Source organism: Rhyacophila brunnea, unplaced genomic scaffold, assembly GCF_057557595.1.
Source record: "Rhyacophila brunnea isolate RB1 unplaced genomic scaffold, BYU_Rbru_1.0 scaffold_5, whole genome shotgun sequence".
Taxonomy (NCBI): Eukaryota; Metazoa; Arthropoda; class Insecta; order Trichoptera; family Rhyacophilidae; genus Rhyacophila; species Rhyacophila brunnea.
The window spans coordinates 2,177,163-2,202,091 of record NW_028233170.1 but is presented as its reverse complement, the minus strand read 5'-3'; the positions used below and the strand labels follow the sequence as shown (position 1 = coordinate 2,202,091).

General features: G+C 33.8%; 1 protein-coding gene across 1 annotated transcript in view; it reads right to left on the bottom strand.

Moving 5' to 3' along the window:
* The window catches only part of LOC147065890 (dynein axonemal heavy chain 7-like), a 119,110-nt gene extending 96,532 nt beyond the window's left edge, over nt 1–22,578 (bottom strand). Inside the window, exons 1-18 of the mRNA XM_085955678.1 lie at nt 22,566–22,578; nt 22,197–22,472; nt 21,180–21,384; nt 19,084–19,219; nt 17,695–17,861; nt 14,213–14,366; nt 12,010–12,159; nt 10,941–11,129; nt 9,627–9,755; nt 8,512–8,759; nt 7,712–7,933; nt 6,317–6,523; nt 5,146–5,323; nt 4,945–5,066; nt 3,364–3,648; nt 2,405–2,527; nt 1,867–2,020; nt 981–1,144 (exon numbers count right to left, since the gene is read on the bottom strand). Coding sequence (XP_085811804.1) covers nt 981–1,144; nt 1,867–2,020; nt 2,405–2,527; nt 3,364–3,648; nt 4,945–5,066; nt 5,146–5,323; nt 6,317–6,523; nt 7,712–7,933; nt 8,512–8,759; nt 9,627–9,755; nt 10,941–11,129; nt 12,010–12,159; nt 14,213–14,366; nt 17,695–17,861; nt 19,084–19,219; nt 21,180–21,384; nt 22,197–22,472; nt 22,566–22,578 — 3,122 coding nt within the window. The remainder of the gene's footprint in view (nt 1–980; nt 1,145–1,866; nt 2,021–2,404; nt 2,528–3,363; nt 3,649–4,944; nt 5,067–5,145; nt 5,324–6,316; nt 6,524–7,711; nt 7,934–8,511; nt 8,760–9,626; nt 9,756–10,940; nt 11,130–12,009; nt 12,160–14,212; nt 14,367–17,694; nt 17,862–19,083; nt 19,220–21,179; nt 21,385–22,196; nt 22,473–22,565) is intronic.
* Nucleotides 22,579–24,929: the final 2,351 nt, after the last annotated feature.

Below are 24,929 nucleotides of genomic sequence, written 5' to 3'. Positions count from 1 at the left end.
GGAAAAGTAGCGTTATCCTGAAAACGGCGTTCAGAGATATTAGCAGTTAAACATTTCAGTTGGTTGTTGTGGAGATACCTATCATTGAAAATATTTAATTCTTTTGAATAAAGGTAGTTTGAGTAATTGAGAACACGGTTTATTAAACAAAAAAACAAATGTTTATAATAAAATATACGGTAACAAATTTAACACTGTTTTTCCGTATAACATAAAATAATAGTACAACTGTTTTTGATGGTAACATCCCTAAGTTTTTAATCAGAGTCACTTGAAATGATGTCATCATCAGGAAATTCATTTTCAACATTTATTGGGATAAATTCCAATACATTTTTTAACCAATCAGCACTTTGTTGGCCCCACAAAATGCAAATAAGACAAAAATGTCTTCGCATTCTTTGATTTTATTTTCCAGTTCCCAAAACTTGGAATATAGATTATTTTGTTCAACGGTTGAAAAAATTGTATTGTACAACTTCTGACAGCACTTACATATACCAAATACATATACCAAAGTGTATTTTCTTAATAATCTTTCCTTTAATAACATTGACTACTATTCATTTTTGACGTCACAATTTGTTTCATCAATGGACATTTTTAAAACAAATAGATTAAGATTTTATACTCTGTAAATAATATCGAAATTACAAATGGAAATGACGCGACCATCAGCAAGCACGAATTGTGTGTATGTAGTGTCCGCCGTACACTGTACGTCATAGATATTATGGTATACGGAAAAACAGCGTGCCCCACGCGGTCAGTTTGAACTGTCTACTGCCACCTATTTTCAGAATATCAAAGTAATATTTAGTGAATGCGTGCATAGGTGTATGCCGCGTAATTTAAAATGATTTACCGAAAAACAGCGTTATCGGCGATAACGCTCGTTTTCTGTATATGGGCTCAATTATTATTAGCTATTTGTATCAAATTTATTGTAAATAAATTGTAAGCATATCATAATAGCCTACCTTGGGAAGAACAGTCTCTTCTTCTCGAGGTATGCATTCAATCCTCTCTGAATGATTTCCAATAGATTATTTGACTTCTTCAATCTCTCCAGCATCTTTTCTATTTCAATTACGTCTAATACTCTAGGCTCCGCAAACACCGCTTTCATAATTTCCCTCCACATCTAAAGACAAATGAATTATTATAAGCATACGTAACTTCCGCTCGCAGTCGGAATATAGCGGTCTCGCGACGCAGCGCCCGTGTGGCTTCGCTCTTAGATGGGTATTTTCAATGCAAACATAAATTGAGAAAGAAATTAATATTTTATTATGCAAGGGTATTAAAAAACCGAATTGTTTCCAGTTAAACGATAAATAAATAGATAGATATTGTAATTGTTGTTTTTGGCTGAGAGTCAAACATAATAATATCTAATAGGTATTAAAATGCTAGTCATATCTGATGGCCCTGGTTCCTTCACTCCAACTCACAAACTCCACAATATACCAAAAATGAGTTATGAATGCAACAATGTTCTTTATATTCACACCGTCCATTAAAAGTATGATGTAACATTCTAAACACACAAACTTCTATTTAAAACAAATGTGAAAATACAATTAATTTTCAAAACTAACGTTCTCCATGTTTAAATTGAAGATATTTTGTATTTCTAGCCAAAGTTAACATTTTTTTTATTACAGCCCATTTCTTTATCGATAATGCATTGAATACAACAATAATCACACTATTCATTTTCAAATTGTACTGAGAAAACTGTTTTTTTTAATTTGCCTAAAACAAGCATTGGCGGAGATTATGAGTTATGAAACCAGAGCCATCCTATTCACAGCTGTGTAATGTGATGTAATTAAGTTTATCAGTTTGTCAAAATGAATATACCTTATCGACAGCGCTGAACCTTCTCCCTTCTTCGGGCATCTGTTGTTGAATGTCAGGTGAAGAGAAAATGGGCTCCAGATACATCCATGTGGACTGGACATGCAGCCACTCATCCATGATCTCCTGAAGCAGCTGCAGCTTTGCCTCCCATGCCCTGAATCAAAGGGCACGTGTCACAAGAAACCATGTACTTGAAGTCACTGTGACTAAGCCACCAGTGGTAACAATACCTTGCAGACAATAATTTCCACACTCCTTGTATTGGACATCCGCAAATACCGCATAGCTTACGTTGACCGGATGCATATTCCGCTCGTATCCCGCCTATTACTATACCACGCTTTATTGCTTTCTTGGTAGATTCACCCACCTTCCTTCGTGCATTTCCCATGGCCAAATAGTCAACGCTTTGATTCTAACAATGAACAAATGGCATGTCCCGGCAAAACCTGTTACACCCACAAGTGTTTGTTGTGAGAGCATTGCCTAATTATCAAAAGAAAATAAAGAATATTTATTAAATGCAGTTACAACTTACAGAATCGTTACTTCAAAAGGCTTTATGTACGGAGAATTCTTCATTGTTTGAGTCTTTACAATATGATCATCGAGAAGCAACTGGATTTCATCGACACCCGATAAGATGTAAGTGCCTGAATCCCTATAATAAATGTGACATAATATTATAAATTATTACATTGTATTATGACATGTCTATACAATTATTGAAACAAATTTTACATTATTTAGACCAAAAAGTTTGGTCTATATCTAGAGGGATTCATATAAACTTGATGGTGTAGTTGAATATGGGTAGCTATAGAAAAAATATTATATAAATGCATTGATAATTAATAACAACATAAACATGATGATGGCCTTTTTTGATGATTTGCTTTAGTTACTTACTTATATACTGTTATTTGCATCTTTTGTGATTGCTCATCTAAATATTCTTCATAAAATGATAGTTTGTTGCAAGTATTCATTAAAAACTTGTTTTATCGGTTGTAACACTAATGTAATGCGTTTTATTTCAGGCTCTGGTTAATAGGCCCAAAATTACAAAAGTGCAAAGGGTATTTGCTAAAAAAAATTTGCAATGTGATATGAGTTGCAACTTATTTATACACAGCGCTCGAAATAGAAAAGTTTACAAACCGGAGCGCTCGACATTTTTCTGAAGATATCAACATAATTATGTAGTTGTCAAATTTTATGTGTATTTTTAAGTGTGTTAGATTTTTTGTTATATGGCATATCTAGCTCAGACGGTCAAATTATTATTTCCACGAGACGGAACGATAATTTTACCGATTTCATGAACCAGAACGGCGGTCCGGTGAACTCCGGTTTATTTCGAGCCTTGTTTATACATTTATCTCAGTAGCCTTATGGCTTTGATTTAAACTTTATTTAAATAATACGCGCTAGACTAGAACTGTGACAAACAAAATGAATCCTCATAGAGCAATCTTTCTCTTGTCATAGCTTTACCTGTAGGTCAAGATTACAAAGACAAGTTCCTCCCACTCATTGATCATCTTATCCAAGTTTCTCTCGAGGCTATTTTCTTTGGTGGCCGCCTCAGAAATGGTTTCAAACTTGGGGATGTACTCCGTCAGACCGTAGTCGATGATTTTCTCCAGCGTGAGGCTGTCGTCGATGGTGATGGGGAAGCCAACGATCTCTGAAACCTTTTCCCAGTGACGCACCTTCATGCCGGGATTGCCTAGGGTCTGAACCACCGGCAGATGCTCGCGGAAGTCTTCTATTTTTAGTCTGCCAATCGAAATCAAACAGTAGAATATGTCAACTATGTACATTTATTACAATTTTTACCACTGACCTTTCTCCACCGATAGCCGTCATAAGTAACGAAGCTGTTTCAGCCAGCTGACATCGCAACTCTTAACAATGGGTAATAATAAGAATGAAGAAGAGTTTTGTATAATAAATCCATTAAATAAATCTAGGACTAGCAAAAACATCAAAAATTACGACTCGTAATGACATCAAAGCTTGTCACATGTAATGCATCAAAACAACATAATATGAATACGTGTATTAATTAAGGCGCTAAGTACCAAAATAATAAAAACTGACATTTTTATAGAAAAATGTTCTACATACCAACGCCAATATCTTCAACTATAGTCTAAGTGCCTCAAGCAAGTCAAAAAAATACAGCAAAATAATTAAACCTGTCGACGTTGTAAGTCCGTTGGCGTGTTTTATTTATAATGGTGTAAGTAGCACTGCAGTGCTCAACGGCATTCAATATAAAATAGCTGACGATGGTGTGTTGACACTTGCGAGTTCTTATTACCTAAAATTATAGAAGCTGCCGTGATTGCTTCACACTGTAAAACCACATTTTTCAAAAGGTCTGCTTCATGAAATTTTACTGCAATGACTCGGTATTTTGTAACTACAGGCAATACTACTTTTTGGTACTTAGAGCCTTATTTAATACACGTATTCATATTATGATTGTTATTTTTAATTAATTCTATCTAGTAAGAATATCCGGAGCATCGCGTCTATTCTATACACAAGACTACTTTCGGCCGCTACAGCAGCTATCTAGGGTAGGTTTGTATCAAAGTATTAGCACTTATTGTAACAGCACCTCTCTTGGCTATGCTAAATTTTAGAGAGAGATAGACAGTTTTGACTGTTTACACGGCTAACTCATTGTAACAATTATAATATCTCAATACATAAATACCATGAAGTGATAATATTTATCACTTTAGCCGTTGATAGCCGCCTTGTGTATAGAATAGACCCACATTTTTTTTTTTTTTTGTTCTGAAAAAAAATACAATAGTCAGTAAAACACTCTGTTACTGCATGCGAGAATTCTCGGAATTAGCTGAAATTCTCTGGCCAACTATTTCTGAGTATTTTTTGTCTAGCTACTAAGGCCAAAAATGATTCATATGGAAAAATGTTCTTTTTAATTTTCATGTCCGACTTCCATTTCTAACTTTAATTAAAATTTCAACAGTGACCATCTCCAAAGTTATGGCATATCAAAAAATATTCCAATAATAAGTAATCTGTAAGAAGTACCTGACATCGTTTGCAAGCTGATGGGCAGCCGGCGTGTCCGCGAATGTTTTCTCCAGCTTGAAAACTGTTTTATAATAGTAATTGACGTCAGTTTCAATACTATCCGGTTCAAACGACCCCACCTACGGAGCACAGATAAGAGTGGTACAATAAAAAAATTCAAAAAATAAAACAAAAAAGTAAATTTTATTATTTGCATACCTTTGAAGTCATCCAATCGTGGTTTTTCTTTATGTACTCGTCTGCGCTATCGTACAGTTTCTTGTACGGCATAAGCTTGTCACTGATTTGTTTTCGTAGAGGGTATTGTGATAGCTCCCACTCGAATGACGCCTCCTCCTCGTTGAATTGATCGATTTTCGTCAAGGCGACACTTAACCTAAAAGAAAAATATATATGAACAATTTATTACTATGGCCAAGAACAAAATAATATTGGATTCAATTAAGACGAACATATTATTGTGTCGCATCTTGCCATGTTGAAGACAGTGTTCACACAATGGCTACAGTACAGGATGAACGAGTCGCATGGTTAAAAGGTTGAATTTCAAAAAGGCAGAAGGTAAAGAAGGCTTTGTTCTACTCATACTCGTTTTGTTGAATAATTTTGATTTGGATATAAGGATGGAGTGACCGAGTGAAAGAATCCATTGGTAAACCAGGCATCTAGCAAGGTTGACCACAGTACCTATTCTGAAGTGATCACAATCCTCAGTCATCAGGGTGATGATGAGGAAAAGATAAGGATGAAACCTGAGCCAAACAAATGGCCCTACGATACAAAATATTTACAAATCTTTGTGATGCTGCTGAAAACCATGGCTAAATTGTATACTAAATATTTGTAGTGAAGTCAATATTTTCATTTCACTTAATTCTCTCCTAAACCGTCACAATGATAACATACAAGAAATTAATAGGAGAAGCATATCAGTGAACAAATACTACTTCGGTGTATTGAGATATTATCCAAAGTCCAGCTTCTGTAAAAAAATAAATAATAGAGAAGATAAAATACTACATTCACTGCTGAGCATTTAATTACCTCATCTAAATAACATGCTAATCGTATCTAATGACCATCTAATGTCCATGCGACAGGCACGTTGTCAGCGCTAAACGTGTTAAGTGGATCAATTAATCAAGATCTGGTTAGGTTATGTGCATCATATGAATTACGACGATCTGGTAACTATAGTAATGTCATGCCATCCATTACGGCGCAGGCAAAGAAAGCAGACAAGGGATACCGAATTAGAAACCAGCCACTTTGGATAAGGACAGTCGGAGAAAATTATCGGATGGACCCGATGATGATCTGTGCATGCTACATTTTAGCAATTAGAGCTATCAATTGTACTTGAACTGACTTCTCGTTCATGCGGCAGGCCCTGGTGACATATTTATACAGCTGTTCCAGATCGCCCCAATATTGAAGCTCTTCCACTTGCTTGGCCATCATAGAGAGGTCACCGATAAATTTACTTATTCGGACCTTCAACGCATCTTGGTACTCGATAGTTTTCTCTTGACAGATCTGTCGACACTCCTCTAATACGCTGGGCATACGACCGTACCTGAAATAATTAAATAAGTCAGATATTAAAAAAATAATATTATAAGAACTATTAGTTATGCAATCGGTAATTTGAACTACAACTTACCCAAGTTGGGTGTTATTCCACAAAGAATTTATGCACATAGCTCGAAATCATTATGAATCACAGTAAAACCATTTGGTTGGGCCAATTATGGTGGCCTTCATTTCTTTTTTCCTACCTACCAAAAATCTCAGTTATTGTCGCAAGACCAGGTGACCAGCAGTCATGGGTCATGAGTCAACCGTGATTAAGTTTACAGCCGCCAGTTACTTCAAGACAGCGGACGCGTCTAGGCTTGTTAAAGCTGCCGTCATTAACTACAGAGTTATTCATACAAAACACATCTGTTCGACATTTGTTGCGCTAAATCTGACACGGTTTGAGCGAACGTCGCGTCTATCATCCATCCCGAACTTTTCATCATCATTTATCCCAAAATCCAAATGAAACCATGAGAGTGACATTGCGAACGAACCATCCGTTTATCAGTGCGTGAGTGTGTGAACACCGAACCAGCTCCAACGGGCACCGGCCCTCTCAACACAAACCGCAACCACTATTTAAGGGAGAAAAAGCCGAAAACTTTGTAGAAAAGATGTTAATAATTGTATCATTAAGGAGCCCTATCTGAAGTTTGCGTTTAACTTCTAATAAGTGGGTACATAATATTATATTTTTTTTTTAAATAGTTTTTCAACATACTCAACATAACAACATAGTAATAAAATTCGGAAGGTAGTGTCAGTGAAATAAAATTGATTTAATCTATCGACTGTATTGATAACGTAAAAAAGGGCCTGTTGTAACAACACTCGCTCACTGTTTGTATGAAATGTCTGATCTTGAGACATAACACGTAAACCTTTATTAATACATACTGCACATACATACTGTTAGAACCTGTTTTGTTTTAGATTCTGTGGAATTTGGGCAATTATTTAATACTACTCTTCATCTTTTCTCATATACATGATTATAATTATTAAAATGACCCATTTTTCAATAGCATGTCACATTTATTGATATTATCCTCAACCCCCCAATTAACAAATGAATATCCTTTACATTTTACAACTTATTCAGATTCAATTCACAAAATCACAAATTGCGCTTCATTGAGATGCGTTTACTTTATACATGCTCTAAGAAAATCAATCAACTTACCATTGAAACGTGTTATTATTTGCTTTCACTTCGAGCGGAGTGAAAGTGGTATAGTCGGAAAGAAACGTTATGTACTCCATAACATATTTTAATCTCCCTTCCATCTCAATTAGAATTTTATCTTCAACAACGGTGCTGTAAAGCTTTAAATCCATCAGGGCAGCCGTATTCGCTGGAGCCGTTAAGAGTATGTTGGATATATTTAAATATTCTTCGCCGAACCTTAAAAAAATTGGGAAAACTTACTATCTCATGTAGATTTTATTATTTTACAATGTTTGGACTTTATTTAGAAGCTTTTGAGATGTGTCTATATTAGTGCACTATGAAGATTTCTCGGGCTGAGCTGCATACTCCTGCCATATTTTCGGCAATGAGAAGTTCAATTTACTTCAGTTCAGGAAAAAAATAGAGGATATCGGAGGCACAGGTAAAAAAAGATTCGTTTGACTACGCAACCTACATAAGCGATTTAATGTCCAAGGTGTAAACTGATATGACTGACCCAATATACGGAGGTATTCTGCAATTTGGCTGTTAACTCGAACAATAAAGAATAACTCAAGGGAGCCTTATGAACTTTTAGAATAACAACCAGTGATGCCAACCCTACTATAATTATAGTACAATACTATAATTTTAATTCTAAAGTTAAGTCTAAGTTCTTAAAGTAACTAACAAACGACTAGACAAGATTACTCGTGCAAGCTGCCGACTATCGCTCAAATCAAATCACATGTTTCATGATCGGCGCAATCCCGGGCAATATTCTTTGACGAAAAATCATTAAAGTCACTCACTCTTTAATCATGGTCTGATAGTCTGCAGTCATTCTGCCAAGCAATTGATTTGCGAATGTGGTTGCTGCATTTTTCAACGCCGTCATCAGATCGCCTCGTTGCATTTTATACAAGCCGACCACGACCACCTGCTGCAACTTCATCGGTATCTCAGAAGTTATGTCAACGAACTTCACGGCTAAGTCACAATATTCCTTGAATGAGTTCGGAGGATCAGCATTTAAGAACTGTTCAACTTCCAACCTTGTCTGAAATTATAGAAGAAATCCACAATAAACTAATCACCAAAACATTGGCTAAAACGCTTGCTTTCATACTATGGGTTGCGGTTTCAGTTACTATGACTGAGTCAATTCACATATGTTTTTTCAATCAATACATATTGTGTGCTAGGTTTCAACATAGGGCAAACACAAATGGTAAACCCTCATAAAATGGTAATTTATCAAACGGTGATTGATTCTTCCTTAGTATAATATCGTGTCCGGAAATTTGAACGTATGCAGTTCGTCGCATCACACTTCACCGTGAAATGTTGTATCAGAAATATACATATATATTTGGGTCGTATTAGTACTGAGATAAAATTCATGTCTAAATAAAACATGGTTCTTGTCAGTTCACAGGAAGCTAAAGCATACATATTTTGAAAATAGCCGATATACTAGATTATTTGTAAGGTTAGATTAGGTTAAGTTAGGTTAGGTTAGGTTAGATTGCATGCACGTCGAAATGCATCAGATTCATCCTTCACACTAGATAAGTTTTAAATTCAAAGCCTTATTTTAATGTTAATAAAAATACTTCTAAATATGATTAAGTATGAGTTTTATTTCCTCTCATTGAAACATTCTTTGATCTCAGAAATAGGGTATGGGTCACACCTTATCTATCCTATCCATATAATAATGCATATTTAAAAATTATATTTGCAATAACTGTTCTTAAAATATCGCAACGTAAGTAATAAAATATGGGGGGCACTAGATTTTTTTTAAATCTTAAAGTGGGCGGTGGTCGAAACAAGTTTGAGAACCTGTGATCTAGTATCTTCAGATACTAAATAAAGTACCTAACTAATGAAAATATCAGCTCATCAATCAATCAAGAGTTACCTCTCCATTTATAAGAGAAATGTAGTCATCAAAATCTTGAATTCTCAATTCGGGTCCAATTCTCTGGTCTTCCAACATATCGTGGACCTTCTGTTTACAGTCTTCGATGTATTCCATATCGATGACAGGCTAAATAAAAAAACAATCGGTAATTAAAAATAGTATTTTGCATATTATTACCAAATAGTTTGGACTTAAACTAAAGAGATTCATATATCTTATCTGTATTAAAAGATGACATTTTCAAAACGTTTTTAGTGTAATTGAATTGGTAGCCATAGAAAAATTACTATGCTGTATACATATTTATGTATTAAATTATATTATCGTCACTGTTCTGGCATAAGACACTAATTCGAAAAAATGACATATTGAGTTAGTTATACCAAAATGTTCCTTATTTCAAACTTTACCGTCTGGAAACCTTCTTAATAAATAAACAGTCTTTATTTTAAAGTCATCCTTTTAATAGACCATTTCAAACATTTTAACAACTTCAAAGTCAAATTACTCAAAACTAGTATTCTCCAGTTAGTGTGTTCTGCCAGAACAGAGACGATATGCTGTATTATATTATGTTGTGAAACGTCTATAGGACGGGACCCTGAGCCAACGTCTGTTTCTTATCATGATGTGGCGTAGAGCGGTTTCAATAACCAAGAATTATAATAGCGGTAACAGTATTTACTAAAGATAAATACATTTGCGTTTACAATCTTCAAGCAGTCTATCAGATTTTAACTGGGAAAGGTCTTCGGCTACAGGCCAAATCCAAATGCCCCAGGTTTAAAGATACATTAAAGAATATATATATATGTATACATACATATAATGTATTCTCAGGCTTAGAGGCCCAATGACAGTGCCCAATGTAGTTTAACAGTAATATATTTAGTAATAAAAGTGAAACAATCACAAACAATCAGCCTTTGAGAAAATCACATAAATATATTGTGTCCTCACCGAGAATCGAACCCGGATGAAAGGCCACTGCACTACGAGAGTATCAATCGACAGTTCAGACTCAATAATTACAGTGTGTAAAACAACCCTCTTCTCACATAATTTTGTATTAGCTGACAGCGGATTATTGCAAGAACCTGCGGCCTGCCTTCCTGAAATTTGGCCGGCTCACGTGTTTTTATTTCTGTGTACCTCAGGCTAAAAATTCCCAGAGCACAAAAATGCGTTATTTGATACAAATTTAATGAATGTATAATGCGAAACACCTTGAATCTAATTTAACCTTTTTCAGCATCACTTTCATATTTATGATATATTATGAAATAATAGTCAACTTTTTGTAAGAGATACCTTTAAGCAGACTATGTCACCAGAGTAATCCTGATATAGTAAAGTTTCCAATCTCGGGATAGACTTGCAAGCTTCTATCAATGATGCATAGGTGAGCAATAAAACTTCTCGGACATGTTGGAAAGGGGGCTCAAACGCAATCGTCTCATTTCTGAATACCACGTTTATAAAAAACCCTTGATTAATTCCCTAAAAAAACAAATACAGAATTAATTCAACAATGCATTATCTACATAATCAGAGTTATACAGTTTGAATTTTCGCATTGCACTGTTTTTCTTCCATCCTTACGATACGACCTGACCATCTTAAGCTTAGCTTAACTACCTTAACAATTTGCACTATTCTTGGCTTGATAAACAGGCGATAGACTGTGGCAAATCTGCCTATTATTTTGAGGTCAGCAGTATTCATCATAAAAGCATATGGGGATATACAACTTAATCCGTGTTAGCATATTGATTGGCGATATTAAATACATTACCGCAATTACAAATTCTTTAACATCCATTTTCCGCAGTGTCCAATTATGACAACCGCAGTAAATAGCTTACAGCAATTATTATTTCCGCGATATCCATTTTTCCACATAATCAGCTATATCCGATGACACTATATCTGATGAATGATAAATATTCTTTACAAGATATTATTTTGATTGTGAGTACCTACGTCAATAAATAGCGGACCATAATTCATTGGACATGTCACTCGAATATAAGTTCCCAGTATGTTAGTATCTCAGTCTCTGTATCGTTCCGCAGAACATCTCATTCTACCGAGATTCGGACCTCAGAACAGTATCATAAGTATTGTAACATAAATATTGTAACATTCTCTTGTACAGACCGTTTACGCAGCAAATAAAACTCGCTAATCCATCCATCAAAGCAACCACCAAATCTCGATATCCTCATCCACAACACCATGACCCTCACAAGCAAATAAAACACAAAATGTACCAATCTTAACTCCATTTTAACAAAGATACGGTTAGAGCTATTTATTTTATGAGGACAGTGTAGCGACCAAGGTTAGTGTAGGTAAAAATAGCTAGATTTATATTTACCCCAATATCCAGAATGTAATTAGTGTATTCTTCAATGGATTTTAAGCACAACGTTTGCAGATTATATGTCATTATACAAGAGAGACAATCGTAGAACCTTTTCATTTTCTTCGGTTGATTTGTGCTCGGAATTAGCTTCTTTTTGCTACCCTAAAATATATTCACAAGACCAAAAGAAAGATTATTTGAAATTGCATTCAAACATAAAAACAAGCGGGACCAAAGCTGAGATAGTTTATTTAATTATTAATAATGCACAGAGTTTTTTGATTTCCATTTTTTCTTCTGCTCTCCAAAATCGGTTCTTTATTGAATTATCAACTTCAGATTGACACACGTCATCATCAATCATCGTCATCGATGACCGTACATTTTAATCACTGGTAATTTACTAATCATTTCATGGTTCGTGTATAGGTAGGCTTAAGGGGCGGCTGAAGAGCTCCGTATTCAAATATAATTTAGTATGAAATCGACCTCGGCGTCGTAGGCACGTTAATTTAAATAGATCTTTTGGCAAAAATCACTAATCATCCATCGGAGATTTTATTAAAAAAAAAAACATTATTATTAGTATTATTACTATTGTCGACCTTCTACATTATTATTATTGTGGACAATCTTACATTATTATTTGATAAACACCACCTGCACCCGCTGATCAGAAAACAGGGCTGTCAAAATAATATAATATTTGTAAAATGTTAATTTCATCATAGTTTTTAATCAAACCTGTGCAAGTACATACTGATAACTTGGGTGGATATCGTGGCAAACATACTATTGATATATCTACGGGTATATTATTATTATAACCCAATTCAAATTGAACATAGGTTGATACTCAAATACTATTATAGTATCTTTATGATTTCGAGAAAATAATACGATGGAATATATTATATAATCCATTTTGGTTGCCAGTTTTTACTGCGATGAATCACTGTGTTCCTTACTGTCTTTTTTTATTCGTAGGTTTGTTTACTATGTACACCGAGAAATTTCCATTAATAATATCGGAAATGAGTTGGAATATAATGCAACCAAAACTGGAAAAATTCTATTATGGGTGTTTACTTTTTGAATTAGTTGACCCCAGAAAAACAGGTACATGCCACTACGTGAACCACAGTGGATATTATGCCGGGTCCAAATTGGCAACATGTTGCCGGCAACCTCGTTAAATTTTACGATAAGTATGATAATTATCGTAAAATTTTTTAAGCCATTATGATAATTATCGTAAAATTTATCGAGGTTGTCGCGCGACATTGTTTTGCGCCAGTGTGGACCCGGCATTAGATGCACAAAACTTAAATAAAATATATTATAAATTAAATTTAAAAAGTACAATATAATTAATTGCGTCGGCAGCCCTGTCAGACACTTTTTCTAGTGACAGTCATTTTTTATAGTCATTTTTTATATGCCCGCCAGTCCGATGGATTAATAAAAAAATAATGTGTCTAGTGACTGTATGTTAATAATTATTTTTAGGCACTCTTAATATAATATATAATTTCGCCCATTGGCTTTACCTACCACTTCTTTCACTAGTATAAAAGTGAAGTTGCGCAGGCAATAAAAAGTCACTTTCTTTTTATAGGCAGACAGTAAATTCTACGTTTTAAAAAATATGCATTAGAATTAAACAATACCTATTATTTTTAATATGTAGGTCCTAAACATTACAAATAAGCACTATTCATTAGTAATGTTTTTTGGATAGCACATGAAATAAAAATGTAGGTTGATATGTATGTCAACATCCTTCGTATGTTTAGTTGTCGGACAATTTCAGGTTAAAAAGTTATTAATATATTATTAAGTTTATATCGTGGCCAACACATAATCAAAAAAGTTATCATATCCATCATATCAGTTGCAATACTTCCCACCAAAGAACTGATAAACATATTGAATTTAGTAACATTAAATGTTATTAGTAAATTTATTAGAAAATAAATTTTATTAGAAAGTACTATTTTTTGGTCACCCCATAGCTTCACTTCACAAGCTTCACTTGTAGGGAGTTTATTGAGACAAACATTGGCAGCAACCTTTTTATATTAACTAGTAGACCAGTTATTATGGACCACATGTAAAAAAATCATATTTTCAATTCTCAAGGCCGATTCTGTAGAGCGTCCTCTTAAGAATAGACTACTAAAAATATTGATAAATAAAAAAGTATCTTTACTACCTGCAGAAAAATATTTTGAATGGTCGGCAGCCATTGATTATTCAAAACCGTAATGGCACTTCCAATATGATGCTTGCAAATAAATTGAAAGTCTGTTACTGCATACGCCTCCTTCGCTTTGACCATATCCTGCATGCTTACCAATCTCAAATCGCTACAAGAAAGATAAACATTATAATATTTCTCACAATTTTATTGTATCACCACCCAAAAATATATAAATGAATAACATGTCACCATGTACATGGTTCGAATCTGATCCATGAGATGGCAGTATATAAAATAATTAAATAGAAAACTAGCTTGATTGACAGGTAATAGATAATATGCTTCACATATGCCTAATGTGACCATTAATATTTTCCTCAAAACCTCTACTAATTTTTAGGTAATATTATGTGTATTCAACAACATATTTACAGTACATACGTACAGAGCGGAGAGCCGTTCGCTCGGCAGTTCGGTGCCTGACAAAATCTGTGATAGAATTATTTCCTATAGAAATCCAATAATCCGGCATTTCCGACAATCCGGCATAGGTGAAAAAATATGGGTGCCGGATTACCGAGCGTCTACTGTACTTATTTGATTTTGATTTCAAATAAGAATGAAATTCTTGGCAGGACTTCTTAAAATCTATGTACTTTGGTAATTAACATTGCTTTAAGAACTGCGACTTACAACTGTGTTTTTTCGATCGTCCACAACTTATTCATAAGAAAAGAGACTTTTATCCTGGTACATTAGTGCCGGGTAGAATTCAAATTCAAATTATTGGTGTGAAAGTGTTTGAACAATTCCACCCAACGATTTTCAGTTGAAACATTCCCAGTGTTCCATTCTGTTACTTTTTGCGGTGTGATGTAGTTATAAATATGTGAATACTCGTCAAATACTTCTGTTTCTTGGTTATTTATCAATACCGGTTTTAAAAATCCAAAATACCGGAATTTTCGGTATTAAGAAAGCACCCTCTTTTTCACGTCTTTGAAAATGAATTATAAGTTATGTGCTGCTAAAATGCAAATATATTGAGTGAATCCAACAGAGTTGAAAAAATAATAAGACAAATTTCATCAAATATATTTATATAAGTAACTATCGTGATGAATTATCATAATATTATTTCGAAATAGAAAACATCCGTGACCAAAATCTTCAATTATTCTATAATTATTGATGACTACAAGCGTTGAATTTAAGAAGCTTTTCCTGCAGCCGGACTTATTTGCACTTGATGAACTTTTGAGGGCTTTAGTTAAAATTATCAATATATTCAAATTATTTGTAAAAAATCACTAGTTCTACAATTATGATCAATACATATTTTTTAATGTCAACATAATAAATGTAGGTCTGGAAGTTTTTGCTAAAAAATAATATTTTAAAAAGATTTTAACAGCTATATTTATTGATAAGCACCTACTTCTGTTTTTTTAATGTTTAAGAAATACCGTATTGATACTGGTATTCAATAAGAAATACCCGAAAACCGGTATTGACATTTTCATTCGGTATTGCAATCCCTACGTGGGTTGCTCTCTTTCTGAAAATGGGATATTTCGGCGCCCCGAAGCTGTGCTTAGAGATAACGAGATACAAAACAGGGCGTATGGTCATATTTAGGGACCGGATTTATATGCTAGTGCATGTTTTGTTAGGGTGTATGCACACCTTTGAAAGTTGCAAAGAAATTCGTTTTGAAAGACGCAAAATTCAAAAATAAAATTTTATTGTGCATTTATATGCATATTTAAGACGTTAGAGCATATTTGAGACAATAGCGCATATTTCATAAATAAATGCCTATTTTAGGAGTTTAGCGTTTATAATTTCAGTTTTTTTTTTAATTATTTCATCTAAATATAACAAAATTAGGTAGATAGTATAGATGCATTTGCATTTTTCAATGGCATCTCCGAGCTGCAGATTTATCAGAAAAAGTGAAGTCAAATCAGGCACCTTTATTCAAATTTTGTCCTCTATCCACCTCTGTGGACATTGAGATCGTTTTCCGCATATAAATAAAATACTATAATAAAATATGCGGAAAAATTTAATCTGAGAGCACAATATTGAAAAAAATATTTTAAATATTAAATATTATAAAATATTTTTTCGGACAAAAAAACAGCAAATAGTAATAATTAGGAATAGGTTCTAGTTAAGTGTGTCATTTTTGTTTTTTAAAGTTGTGTTTAGTTTATATTGCATTTCATATTCAATTATATGTACTTAACTTTATATTGATTATTTGTGTTTTTTTTTGTTATTGTATTAATTTGATTACGATTATTAATTTGTTATTCGATTTTTATCAGTAATATTGGGCGAAGTGGTTATTTTTTCCAAAAAAAATGTCAATTTTTAACTGCATATTTCTTCGGTTTTAGTGCATCTTTTAATGATTTTAAGTGCATATGTGCATGCATATAATCATGTTTTTTGTTGCATATAAATCCGCTCAACTGTGTGTTGAATGTGTTGAATTTCGTTCAACTATCTCTTGAATGAAATCAATCGATGAGTGGGAACTATATTTCAACCATGTTGATTAACTTGCAAGTTGAATTGAACGAAGTTGAAGTCCTTTCTACTTGTAGTCGATTCAACAGTGAATCGTCATTCGAGCCTTTGCCTACGGTAACCAAAGTGGTAATAACTCACATCGGCACGTCAAACCGGATTCGAATTACATGCGATTACATAGTTGATTATCGTGCACAACAATTTCTGAATTAAGTATAGCGTCGTCATCCAAAAAAGTTTTAAAGTAGTCAGACGAAATGACATTGACAAACTATCATATTTACCTGACGCCATCTTGTCTCATTTCAAATTGATATATTGTGAGAACATTCCTTTCAATTTCTTTTTCAACACCAAAAATTGCCACATGAAAATGCAGCATTACAGTCTCAAAGTAATATTTTAACACCGTGTAGAAATCAAGAAACACAAAAATAAGGAAAATTACCTTCTCGGTGTTGCTGTAAGAAGGTATAATTCTCGAGTGTGAATAAATATGGGATAAACTTAAACACGTGTTGGAGAATATGATATTTTCAATATTAGTCTAATATCATAATGTATTAAAGTTTGCCACATAAACGAAACACACATTCAATATTGGTAATATTTTAGAGCACTCAGTGGGCTTTGTATTTCTTGCGTTTTATGGCCTGACCGTCATTAAGTCATAAACCAAAAACCTACTTCAAAGTCTTGGTCTACGGTGACTGGCTTTCACATTTCTATCTTAATCATCTGTGGTAGAATCAAATACGTCCTAACATTTTATCATTAAATTGTCCAGTGCCACCATAACGTGAAATAACTAAAATTCAAATCATTGTTTCAACATCACCCTGCCCTTACCCAAACCTTAAAATTAATGTGGAATACTTGTCAACAAAGACTACATCCATCATCATCTCTACACACAATAAGATATTTTTATTTATTATTTTTCTTATTGTTACTTGAACTGTTTCCACCAAATGTCCAAGACTTGCGCTATGCAAGGATTTATGCTGTGCAAGTTTCTCTTGAGGAAATGTTTTGCAGTCTGTACCCGACTCAGCCATGACGCGTCGCGATCATTCAATTCCAATCGCTCGCTAGTCACATTCTCCTCCAATGATTCTTTCTAAAAATTTGATATATATAGACAGAATTATTAGGAATTGCCTACTATAACCATATTACAGTCCGGTGGTGAAGGGTGGAGGTGGAGATTTGACATAAATAGTGCACACTAAACTTTGTAAGTCATATAATATAAATTGCAGATAGTATTGGTACCTACACGACATACAAGTATATTTTTATTTTTTTCACCACATTAGTTTCTAGCAAATTTTATATAGGGAGATCCTACAGTTTAGCCGGCTATCACATCAAAACTCGTCTCGCCTACAATTCATCGATGTGACGTCGTCGACAATCGACAAGTTGCTGCTTCTCGGGCGCTGAGTCGAAGACGCTATGTTACATACAAACACCTATGAATTGGTCATTCCTATACCGGCTCGCCGATCGCCACATTCAAATGTCTATACGTTTCGAAGGCTACGCACGACTGTCGCTAGGCAACACTGGATCGGGCTTCTCGGAAGGTTTGATTTATGGCTGTGCAACATACGAGGCAAGTTAAGATGTGAGAGACGACTTAAAGGTACTTCAGCAATCTTTTTGATTAGGGTTCATTGGAAGACATTTACTTAACAACTTAACCCTTATCCAAGGGGTAGAATCAAGTAAAATAAAGACACCCATTACTCCAAAAACATTGACAAGATCAAAAAATATAATAATACGTTTCATGTAAAATATTGAGCCCATATTGCTAGTCCAATGTATGCCTACCACTCATCTATATTATTGGGTTACATGTCAATTGTACATATAATATTTCGCCGTAACACAGTTCACCGTGAACTGTCTTACGACGTGAAAGAGATAGCCGTATATCATTGAGAAAAAAAATATGCGTTGATCGTGGAGCATTGTAGATAGTAATGTTTCAATTTTATTAAATTCAATAAGAATATTAATTTGATATATTGATTGGTATCAAATATCTGATAATAACTTGATACTTACGAGTACCTACCAGTATTTTATATAAATTATACAATATTATGATTGTATTTCTAACTTACTTACCTAACAATTTTCTTCTATCTTTCCCATTTTCTTTCTATTTTGTTTTATTTAGACATGAATTTGATCTCAATATTATATGGCATCTATTCCCGATACAACATCTCACGGTGAACTGTAATACAGCCAACTGAATACATACAAATCTTCAGACACAATATGGTTGAGGTGATATTTATTCAAATAATAATCATGTTTCTTATTACCGTGTTTGGGTCACGCAGGACAAAATCTACAACCGCTTTCTTCATACTCATCATGAAGTCTTCTTTCATATCTTCGGTTTCTCTTATCAAGATGTCGTTCCATTTCTTCAATTTAGGGGAGAGCAGATTATGAACTCTATAATATAGATATGAATATCTTTTTCATGTCATTGTCATGCGAATTTTAATCTTGTTTGAGTAAATTTATGTCTCAATTCTGATGGAATGCATATGTTAATCTAAAGAATATAAAAAATGATAATAGATTCTAATTTTCTCAGTGGGCCTTCCTCGTTGCTGACTCCAAGGACTCCCCATTAAGCTGCAGAGTTCACTCTGATACTCACCTCTACTTGCGAGAATTCCCCAGCTATTCTTCGGTCTATTGCAGTGTTTCCCAAAACATGCTAGCAAAAGTTTAACGCATAAAATTTACTGGCATGTCCCACTTTTCATGAGTAATTGAGATCCAGACGATTAAATGACTTCAAATGAGTTTGCTGAACACTATTCTTGTTTTATCAAGTCACGATTTTCTTACGAAGCCTATTACATAACGTTTGAACACATGAATACGTGTATTAATTAAGGTGCTAAATACCAAAATTTTCAAAACTGACATTTTTATAGAAAACTATTCTACGTAACAACGCCAATACTGTTGACTATGTGCCTTAAGCAAGCCAAAAAATACAATAAAATATTTAAATCTGGCGACGATGTAAGTCTATTGGCGTGTTTTATTTGTAAGAATGTAAGTACCACTGCAGTGGTCAACGGCTATCCATATAAAATGGCTGACCACGGTGTGTTGACACTCACGAGTTCTGTTAAAAAACGTCGCCAAAAAGATTAAGGAAGTGTACTCCACAATTAATAGTAAAGTGATTCCCGCCAAAAAACCTCGAAATTCTGAGGTAAGTACATTTTTATAATTGTTTCACACAATCAATCCGCTAATTTGTCAAGAAAGCGCTAGTGATGCGCATCGTTATAAATGTTATAATATCGATATTAAGCAACTTTTTTTTTAAATACATTTTTCTTCTTGGTTTGAAATTCAGAATATTAAGTATATTATAGCCTAGTCCCTTTGCACTCCTTAAAAAAACACATTGTCTCCACACTTAGAAAAAGCCGTGTTACTCTATAGCAGCGATTTCCAATCTGGGAGGTGCGGGGTGTTGCTAAGGGAGGCGCAAAAAGTTTAACACAATTCACTTAAATCCAGAAGCCATATTTTCATACAGTGAAGTGACGTGACAAATATTTATTTGAATATGTAGATGTTGAATTTATTTAAAATTTAAATAAATATATATAATAAATATATTAAAAGATTGTTTGAAAACCTGTCTGAAATTGAATATATAAGTCCTTAGTAAAACCTTGTTTATTTTTTTTTCATTTTTGTATTAGTACATTGATGACTATTTAAAAAGGTGTCTGTATTATTTAATTAAATAAAGGGGGGGGAGGCGCCAAGATTAGTTTTTTTTTAAAGGGAGGCGTAGTTACATAAAGTTTGGAAACCACTGCTCTATAGTCTCTAGGGTCATATGCACATCGCCGAAATAAAACGCAGAATGATTGTATTAGGACTAGGTAAATACAAAACAAAAACCTTATTTTGTTAATTGATAATATTTTGCCCATCTCTATTGAAAATGTCATCAGTGTTACTTAGATCCCACCAGCATCCATGAGTTAGTACTTAGACCTTAAAATAAGATTCTTTGCGTGGTACTTACACCGTGACCAGAAATGTCAATTTCAAAGCTATGTACTGTGGAATTTCAAAATAAATTTAAGTTTTAAAATTATAGAAGCTGCCAAGATTGCTTCATACTGTGAAACTACATTTTTCAAAATGTCTGCTTCATACAATTTTATTTGACAAATCAGCATTTTGTAGCCACAAGCAAAACTACTTTTTGGTACTTAGCGCCTTAATTAATACACGTATTCACATGACTTCAGGATTTCTAGAATGGTCTTATGTTACGCTTTCCACAGGATTCCTCAAACTATCTTGAAATCATCTAATACATACTGATCTCTCTTACTAACTATTGTTTAATTCACTTCCCACTTACCTGATCAGAATTTTCTTATCCAAAGGTGCAACATGCACAGTGTCGATGCCGTGTCTCAAATAGTAATAATAGCGCAAGACTTGTCTCTCGTGAGCCGAAGGAATCTCACCCTTTTCTTCGGGAAGCTCATCGTGGACAATTAGATTCAAGAGTTTCTCTCGGAATTCCTCTCGGGCCTTGAGTAATTTCGTATATGACTGCATTACTGAAATAATTTGTCATCTTATTTATTTACAAGCTAGAAAACCCATCCAAGGACTTGCAACAACTAATTTTTGCCAATAGGAAGATATTGCATATAACTAGGTATACAAGATATAAGAATTACTAGATTATTAATATTGAAAATACATCATTTTAAAAAACCTCAAAAACATACAATCAGAAAAAATCATAGAAAAAAAAGAGTGTTTTTTACTAGGTACATAGTATTTTTTCAAATCATGGACTTATTTTTTTAAATTCTGATACTTAACATTTTATGAAAAGAATCGAGAATTCTAAAATCACTATCATAGCAGAATGTCTACATTTTGCTTAGGCCCTGTTTTTATCCCATATTGTAAAAAAAATAGAAAAACATTTGCACCAAATGAGTCTTTGCAATCTGGAAAAAAAGCTTTACCAATAAATCAAGCCACTAACTCAAAATACTATTCACGCAGAAAGTTTGAAGAGACCCAGATGTTATCTAAGAATCTAAGTTAGTACCAGCTATTCTATTTTGTTAAATAAAACTATTTTTTGTTCAATAAAATACACAAGATTTACAAATATACCATTCAACAATAATTAACAAAATTCTATATCTACCTACCTTAACTATTGTTGAAGCTTCTGACCTAGATTGCGAAGGATGTCGGTTCAAGTTCCATTTGATATAGGTACATAATATTATGCTAAATGAAGAATGTTAAGTACATTCTTAAATCATATACTTATTGTGTTATTCAATACAATAATATGTCCACCTTATTTTAGTAAATGATAATATGTTAAAATAAATTCAACACTAACCCTTTTCATGGTGCCTTCGTCTCGGTGCCTCCTTTGGTCTCAGAGTAGATGGTTTTTTGGGGGGTACGGTTAAACACAACGGTTCTTTCGGAAGTGAAAACGAATGGTCGGCTCTTGGCGGAAAGTCTTTATGTAATTTCAATTTTGGCAATTTTATAATCGCTTCGTCCTCCAAAGTTATAGATTTTCTCAGAGTAGATGGTTTTTTGGATGGAACGGTTAAAAACAGCAGTTCTTTGGGAAGTGAAGACAAAGGGTCGGCTCTTGGCTGAAAGTCTTTGGGTAATTTCAATCTTGGCAATTTTAAAATCGTTTCGCCTTCCAAAGTTATAGATTTTCGTTTCCTGAGTGGTATTTTATTAAACTTACCTGTGTGAAACATTTTATGGTCTGAAAAACAGTTGAAGTATCACCATTATAGAAAATTTTAGGTATGAATAATGAAATGTGTAGATATAGAGAAATTAGATGGTACAATTTTAATAGAAACTTTAGTTTTTAATCCAAACACATAATTTCATTGTCTGAATCATTCATAAAAACAATAATTGTATTGTAGTACGTATTTGCAATATTCTGTCACATTAATTGTTGGCCACACAAACGGCATTTTTACAACATTTTTCTTAGCTCGTATTCTTATTTGTCCGGTGGTTCTTTGTCCGATACAAATCTAGCAATCGATTTTTAACTAACTTCCCGACTAGCTAGACATTTGAAACTTTTAGAATCATAAAATCATATAAATCATCAGAACACGTTGCCAATGCATTTTTTTAAAGGGCGGCTCTCGTGGTGCAGTGCGTAAGGCGCTTGCCTTCCACCCGAGAGTTCCTGGGTTCGATTCCCGGTCAGGACACACAATATTTATGTGTTTTTCTCAAAGCCTGGGTGTTTGTGATTGTTCAAAATTACTAACAACCACCTTGTACGAAAAAGCAAGGACATGGTTATTAATAATTCAAAAAAAAAAAAAAAAAAAATACCTTTAGCCATCTTTAAGTAGAATTGAATTCATTTTCAGTTAATTCTGTTTTGTATGAAAAGTTATTTCGACACCATTATTGGCTGTTAGGGATCTGGGGCCTAGCAACTAAATTATTAATATATACATGCTTTACTATGGAAATCAATATGACATGTCAAGTACAAATTTTTTTGATCGTTTAAGCTAGTCAAGTCAAGTTTATATGGTTCAACAGAATTTAAAACGTTGTATATAAAAAGTTCTTTTTATCTTGTAATTATTATGTTTTGAATTTTCCAACAAGAAACTGCACACTTCTCAGCGATACACTCCATAATCTTTGCTGTCTTCAGTCATGTCCATGTGTATTCGTATTTTCTTTCTATTGAAAAGACCCGATCACTAACTATCTATACATATAATATAGACTTGCTTTTGTATACGGGGTCAGAATATGTAATGCAATGCATTATATATTTCAACAATGCACTTTTGGAATGCATCCACGTAGGTACCTCATGGGTCGATGACATTGAGCTACTTTACATGCTGCTTGTTGGCGAATTTACAATTTGCTTGTAAACTCGCCCAGTGTCATCGTCGAACAAGCTAACACGCAGATTGTAAACAATCTACTGAGAAAAGTTAAAAGCCGGTCTACTTTACACCAGGGGAATATATCTTCCATACAGCGAACGTGACCACCTAATACATCAGAAATACTCAGTCATGATAACAGATGGCAGGACGGTCACATACAAAGTCGCAATCACAGAGTCAGTTCAATCACCAATCACAGCTCAGCCATGGCTTATCCAATCAACACTCGAGCTGCAAGACTATTCTTGTCACTGATGTAATGTCATTGTTTCAAATCTCATGTAAGTTCTACATGATATTTTCAATACAAAAGCAATCGAGTTAATATTGGTGCAAATAAAATTAAATATAATATAATGTAATATTGATGTTCGGCGGTATTTAATATTGATAAGAGGTGTTGCAATTCAGCAGCTGACAAAGTAAATGAATGGGTAAGTCTACTTTTATAATATTATTATGTTTATATTATACGCTCGTATGTCACTTGAAAATTCTTTGCAGTCATGGTATCGAAATAATGATAGTAGTACCTACTACCTGGTAGCGACCTATTGTAATTTTCACGTTTGCAAATCTACCAACGCAAACATAAAAAATAGGTAGGTATATAAAGAAGGTTACGTTTGAGTAAATTACGTACCTACCTATATTCTTTTTTTTTTTTTTTGACCATGTCCGATCCTAACATGGGCCTCCACAGAGTGGAGGTTTGTATTAACAGATTTTATTTTTACGAGAAATGGACGTCAGCCACTTGCTCAAGCTATTAGGTCCATACTCTGACTCACACACAAATTGAAAAACAATATGTGTACTTGCCAGACCTGGGACCCTCGACCCTATAGACCGCCGCTTAAGCCACACAGCCATGTGGGTGTACAAAATGTCTATATTATATTTGCACATTCTTACAAAAGTATAAATGGCGACCATTGTTTCAGAATCTACATCAATATGTTGTCGATCGTTGGGGTTTGACTGCGCAGAATAACAGCAAGCGATGAAAATTTATAATGAAACACATTATATGAAATAATTAATGAAGTCATCAATCTGACAGGAAGTGCTGACAAATAATTTCCATGGTGGGAGTGCGTTACTATTATTATTATTACATAATTATGTCCTCATAAATTTATGTTGTTATTCATAATTTATCAATA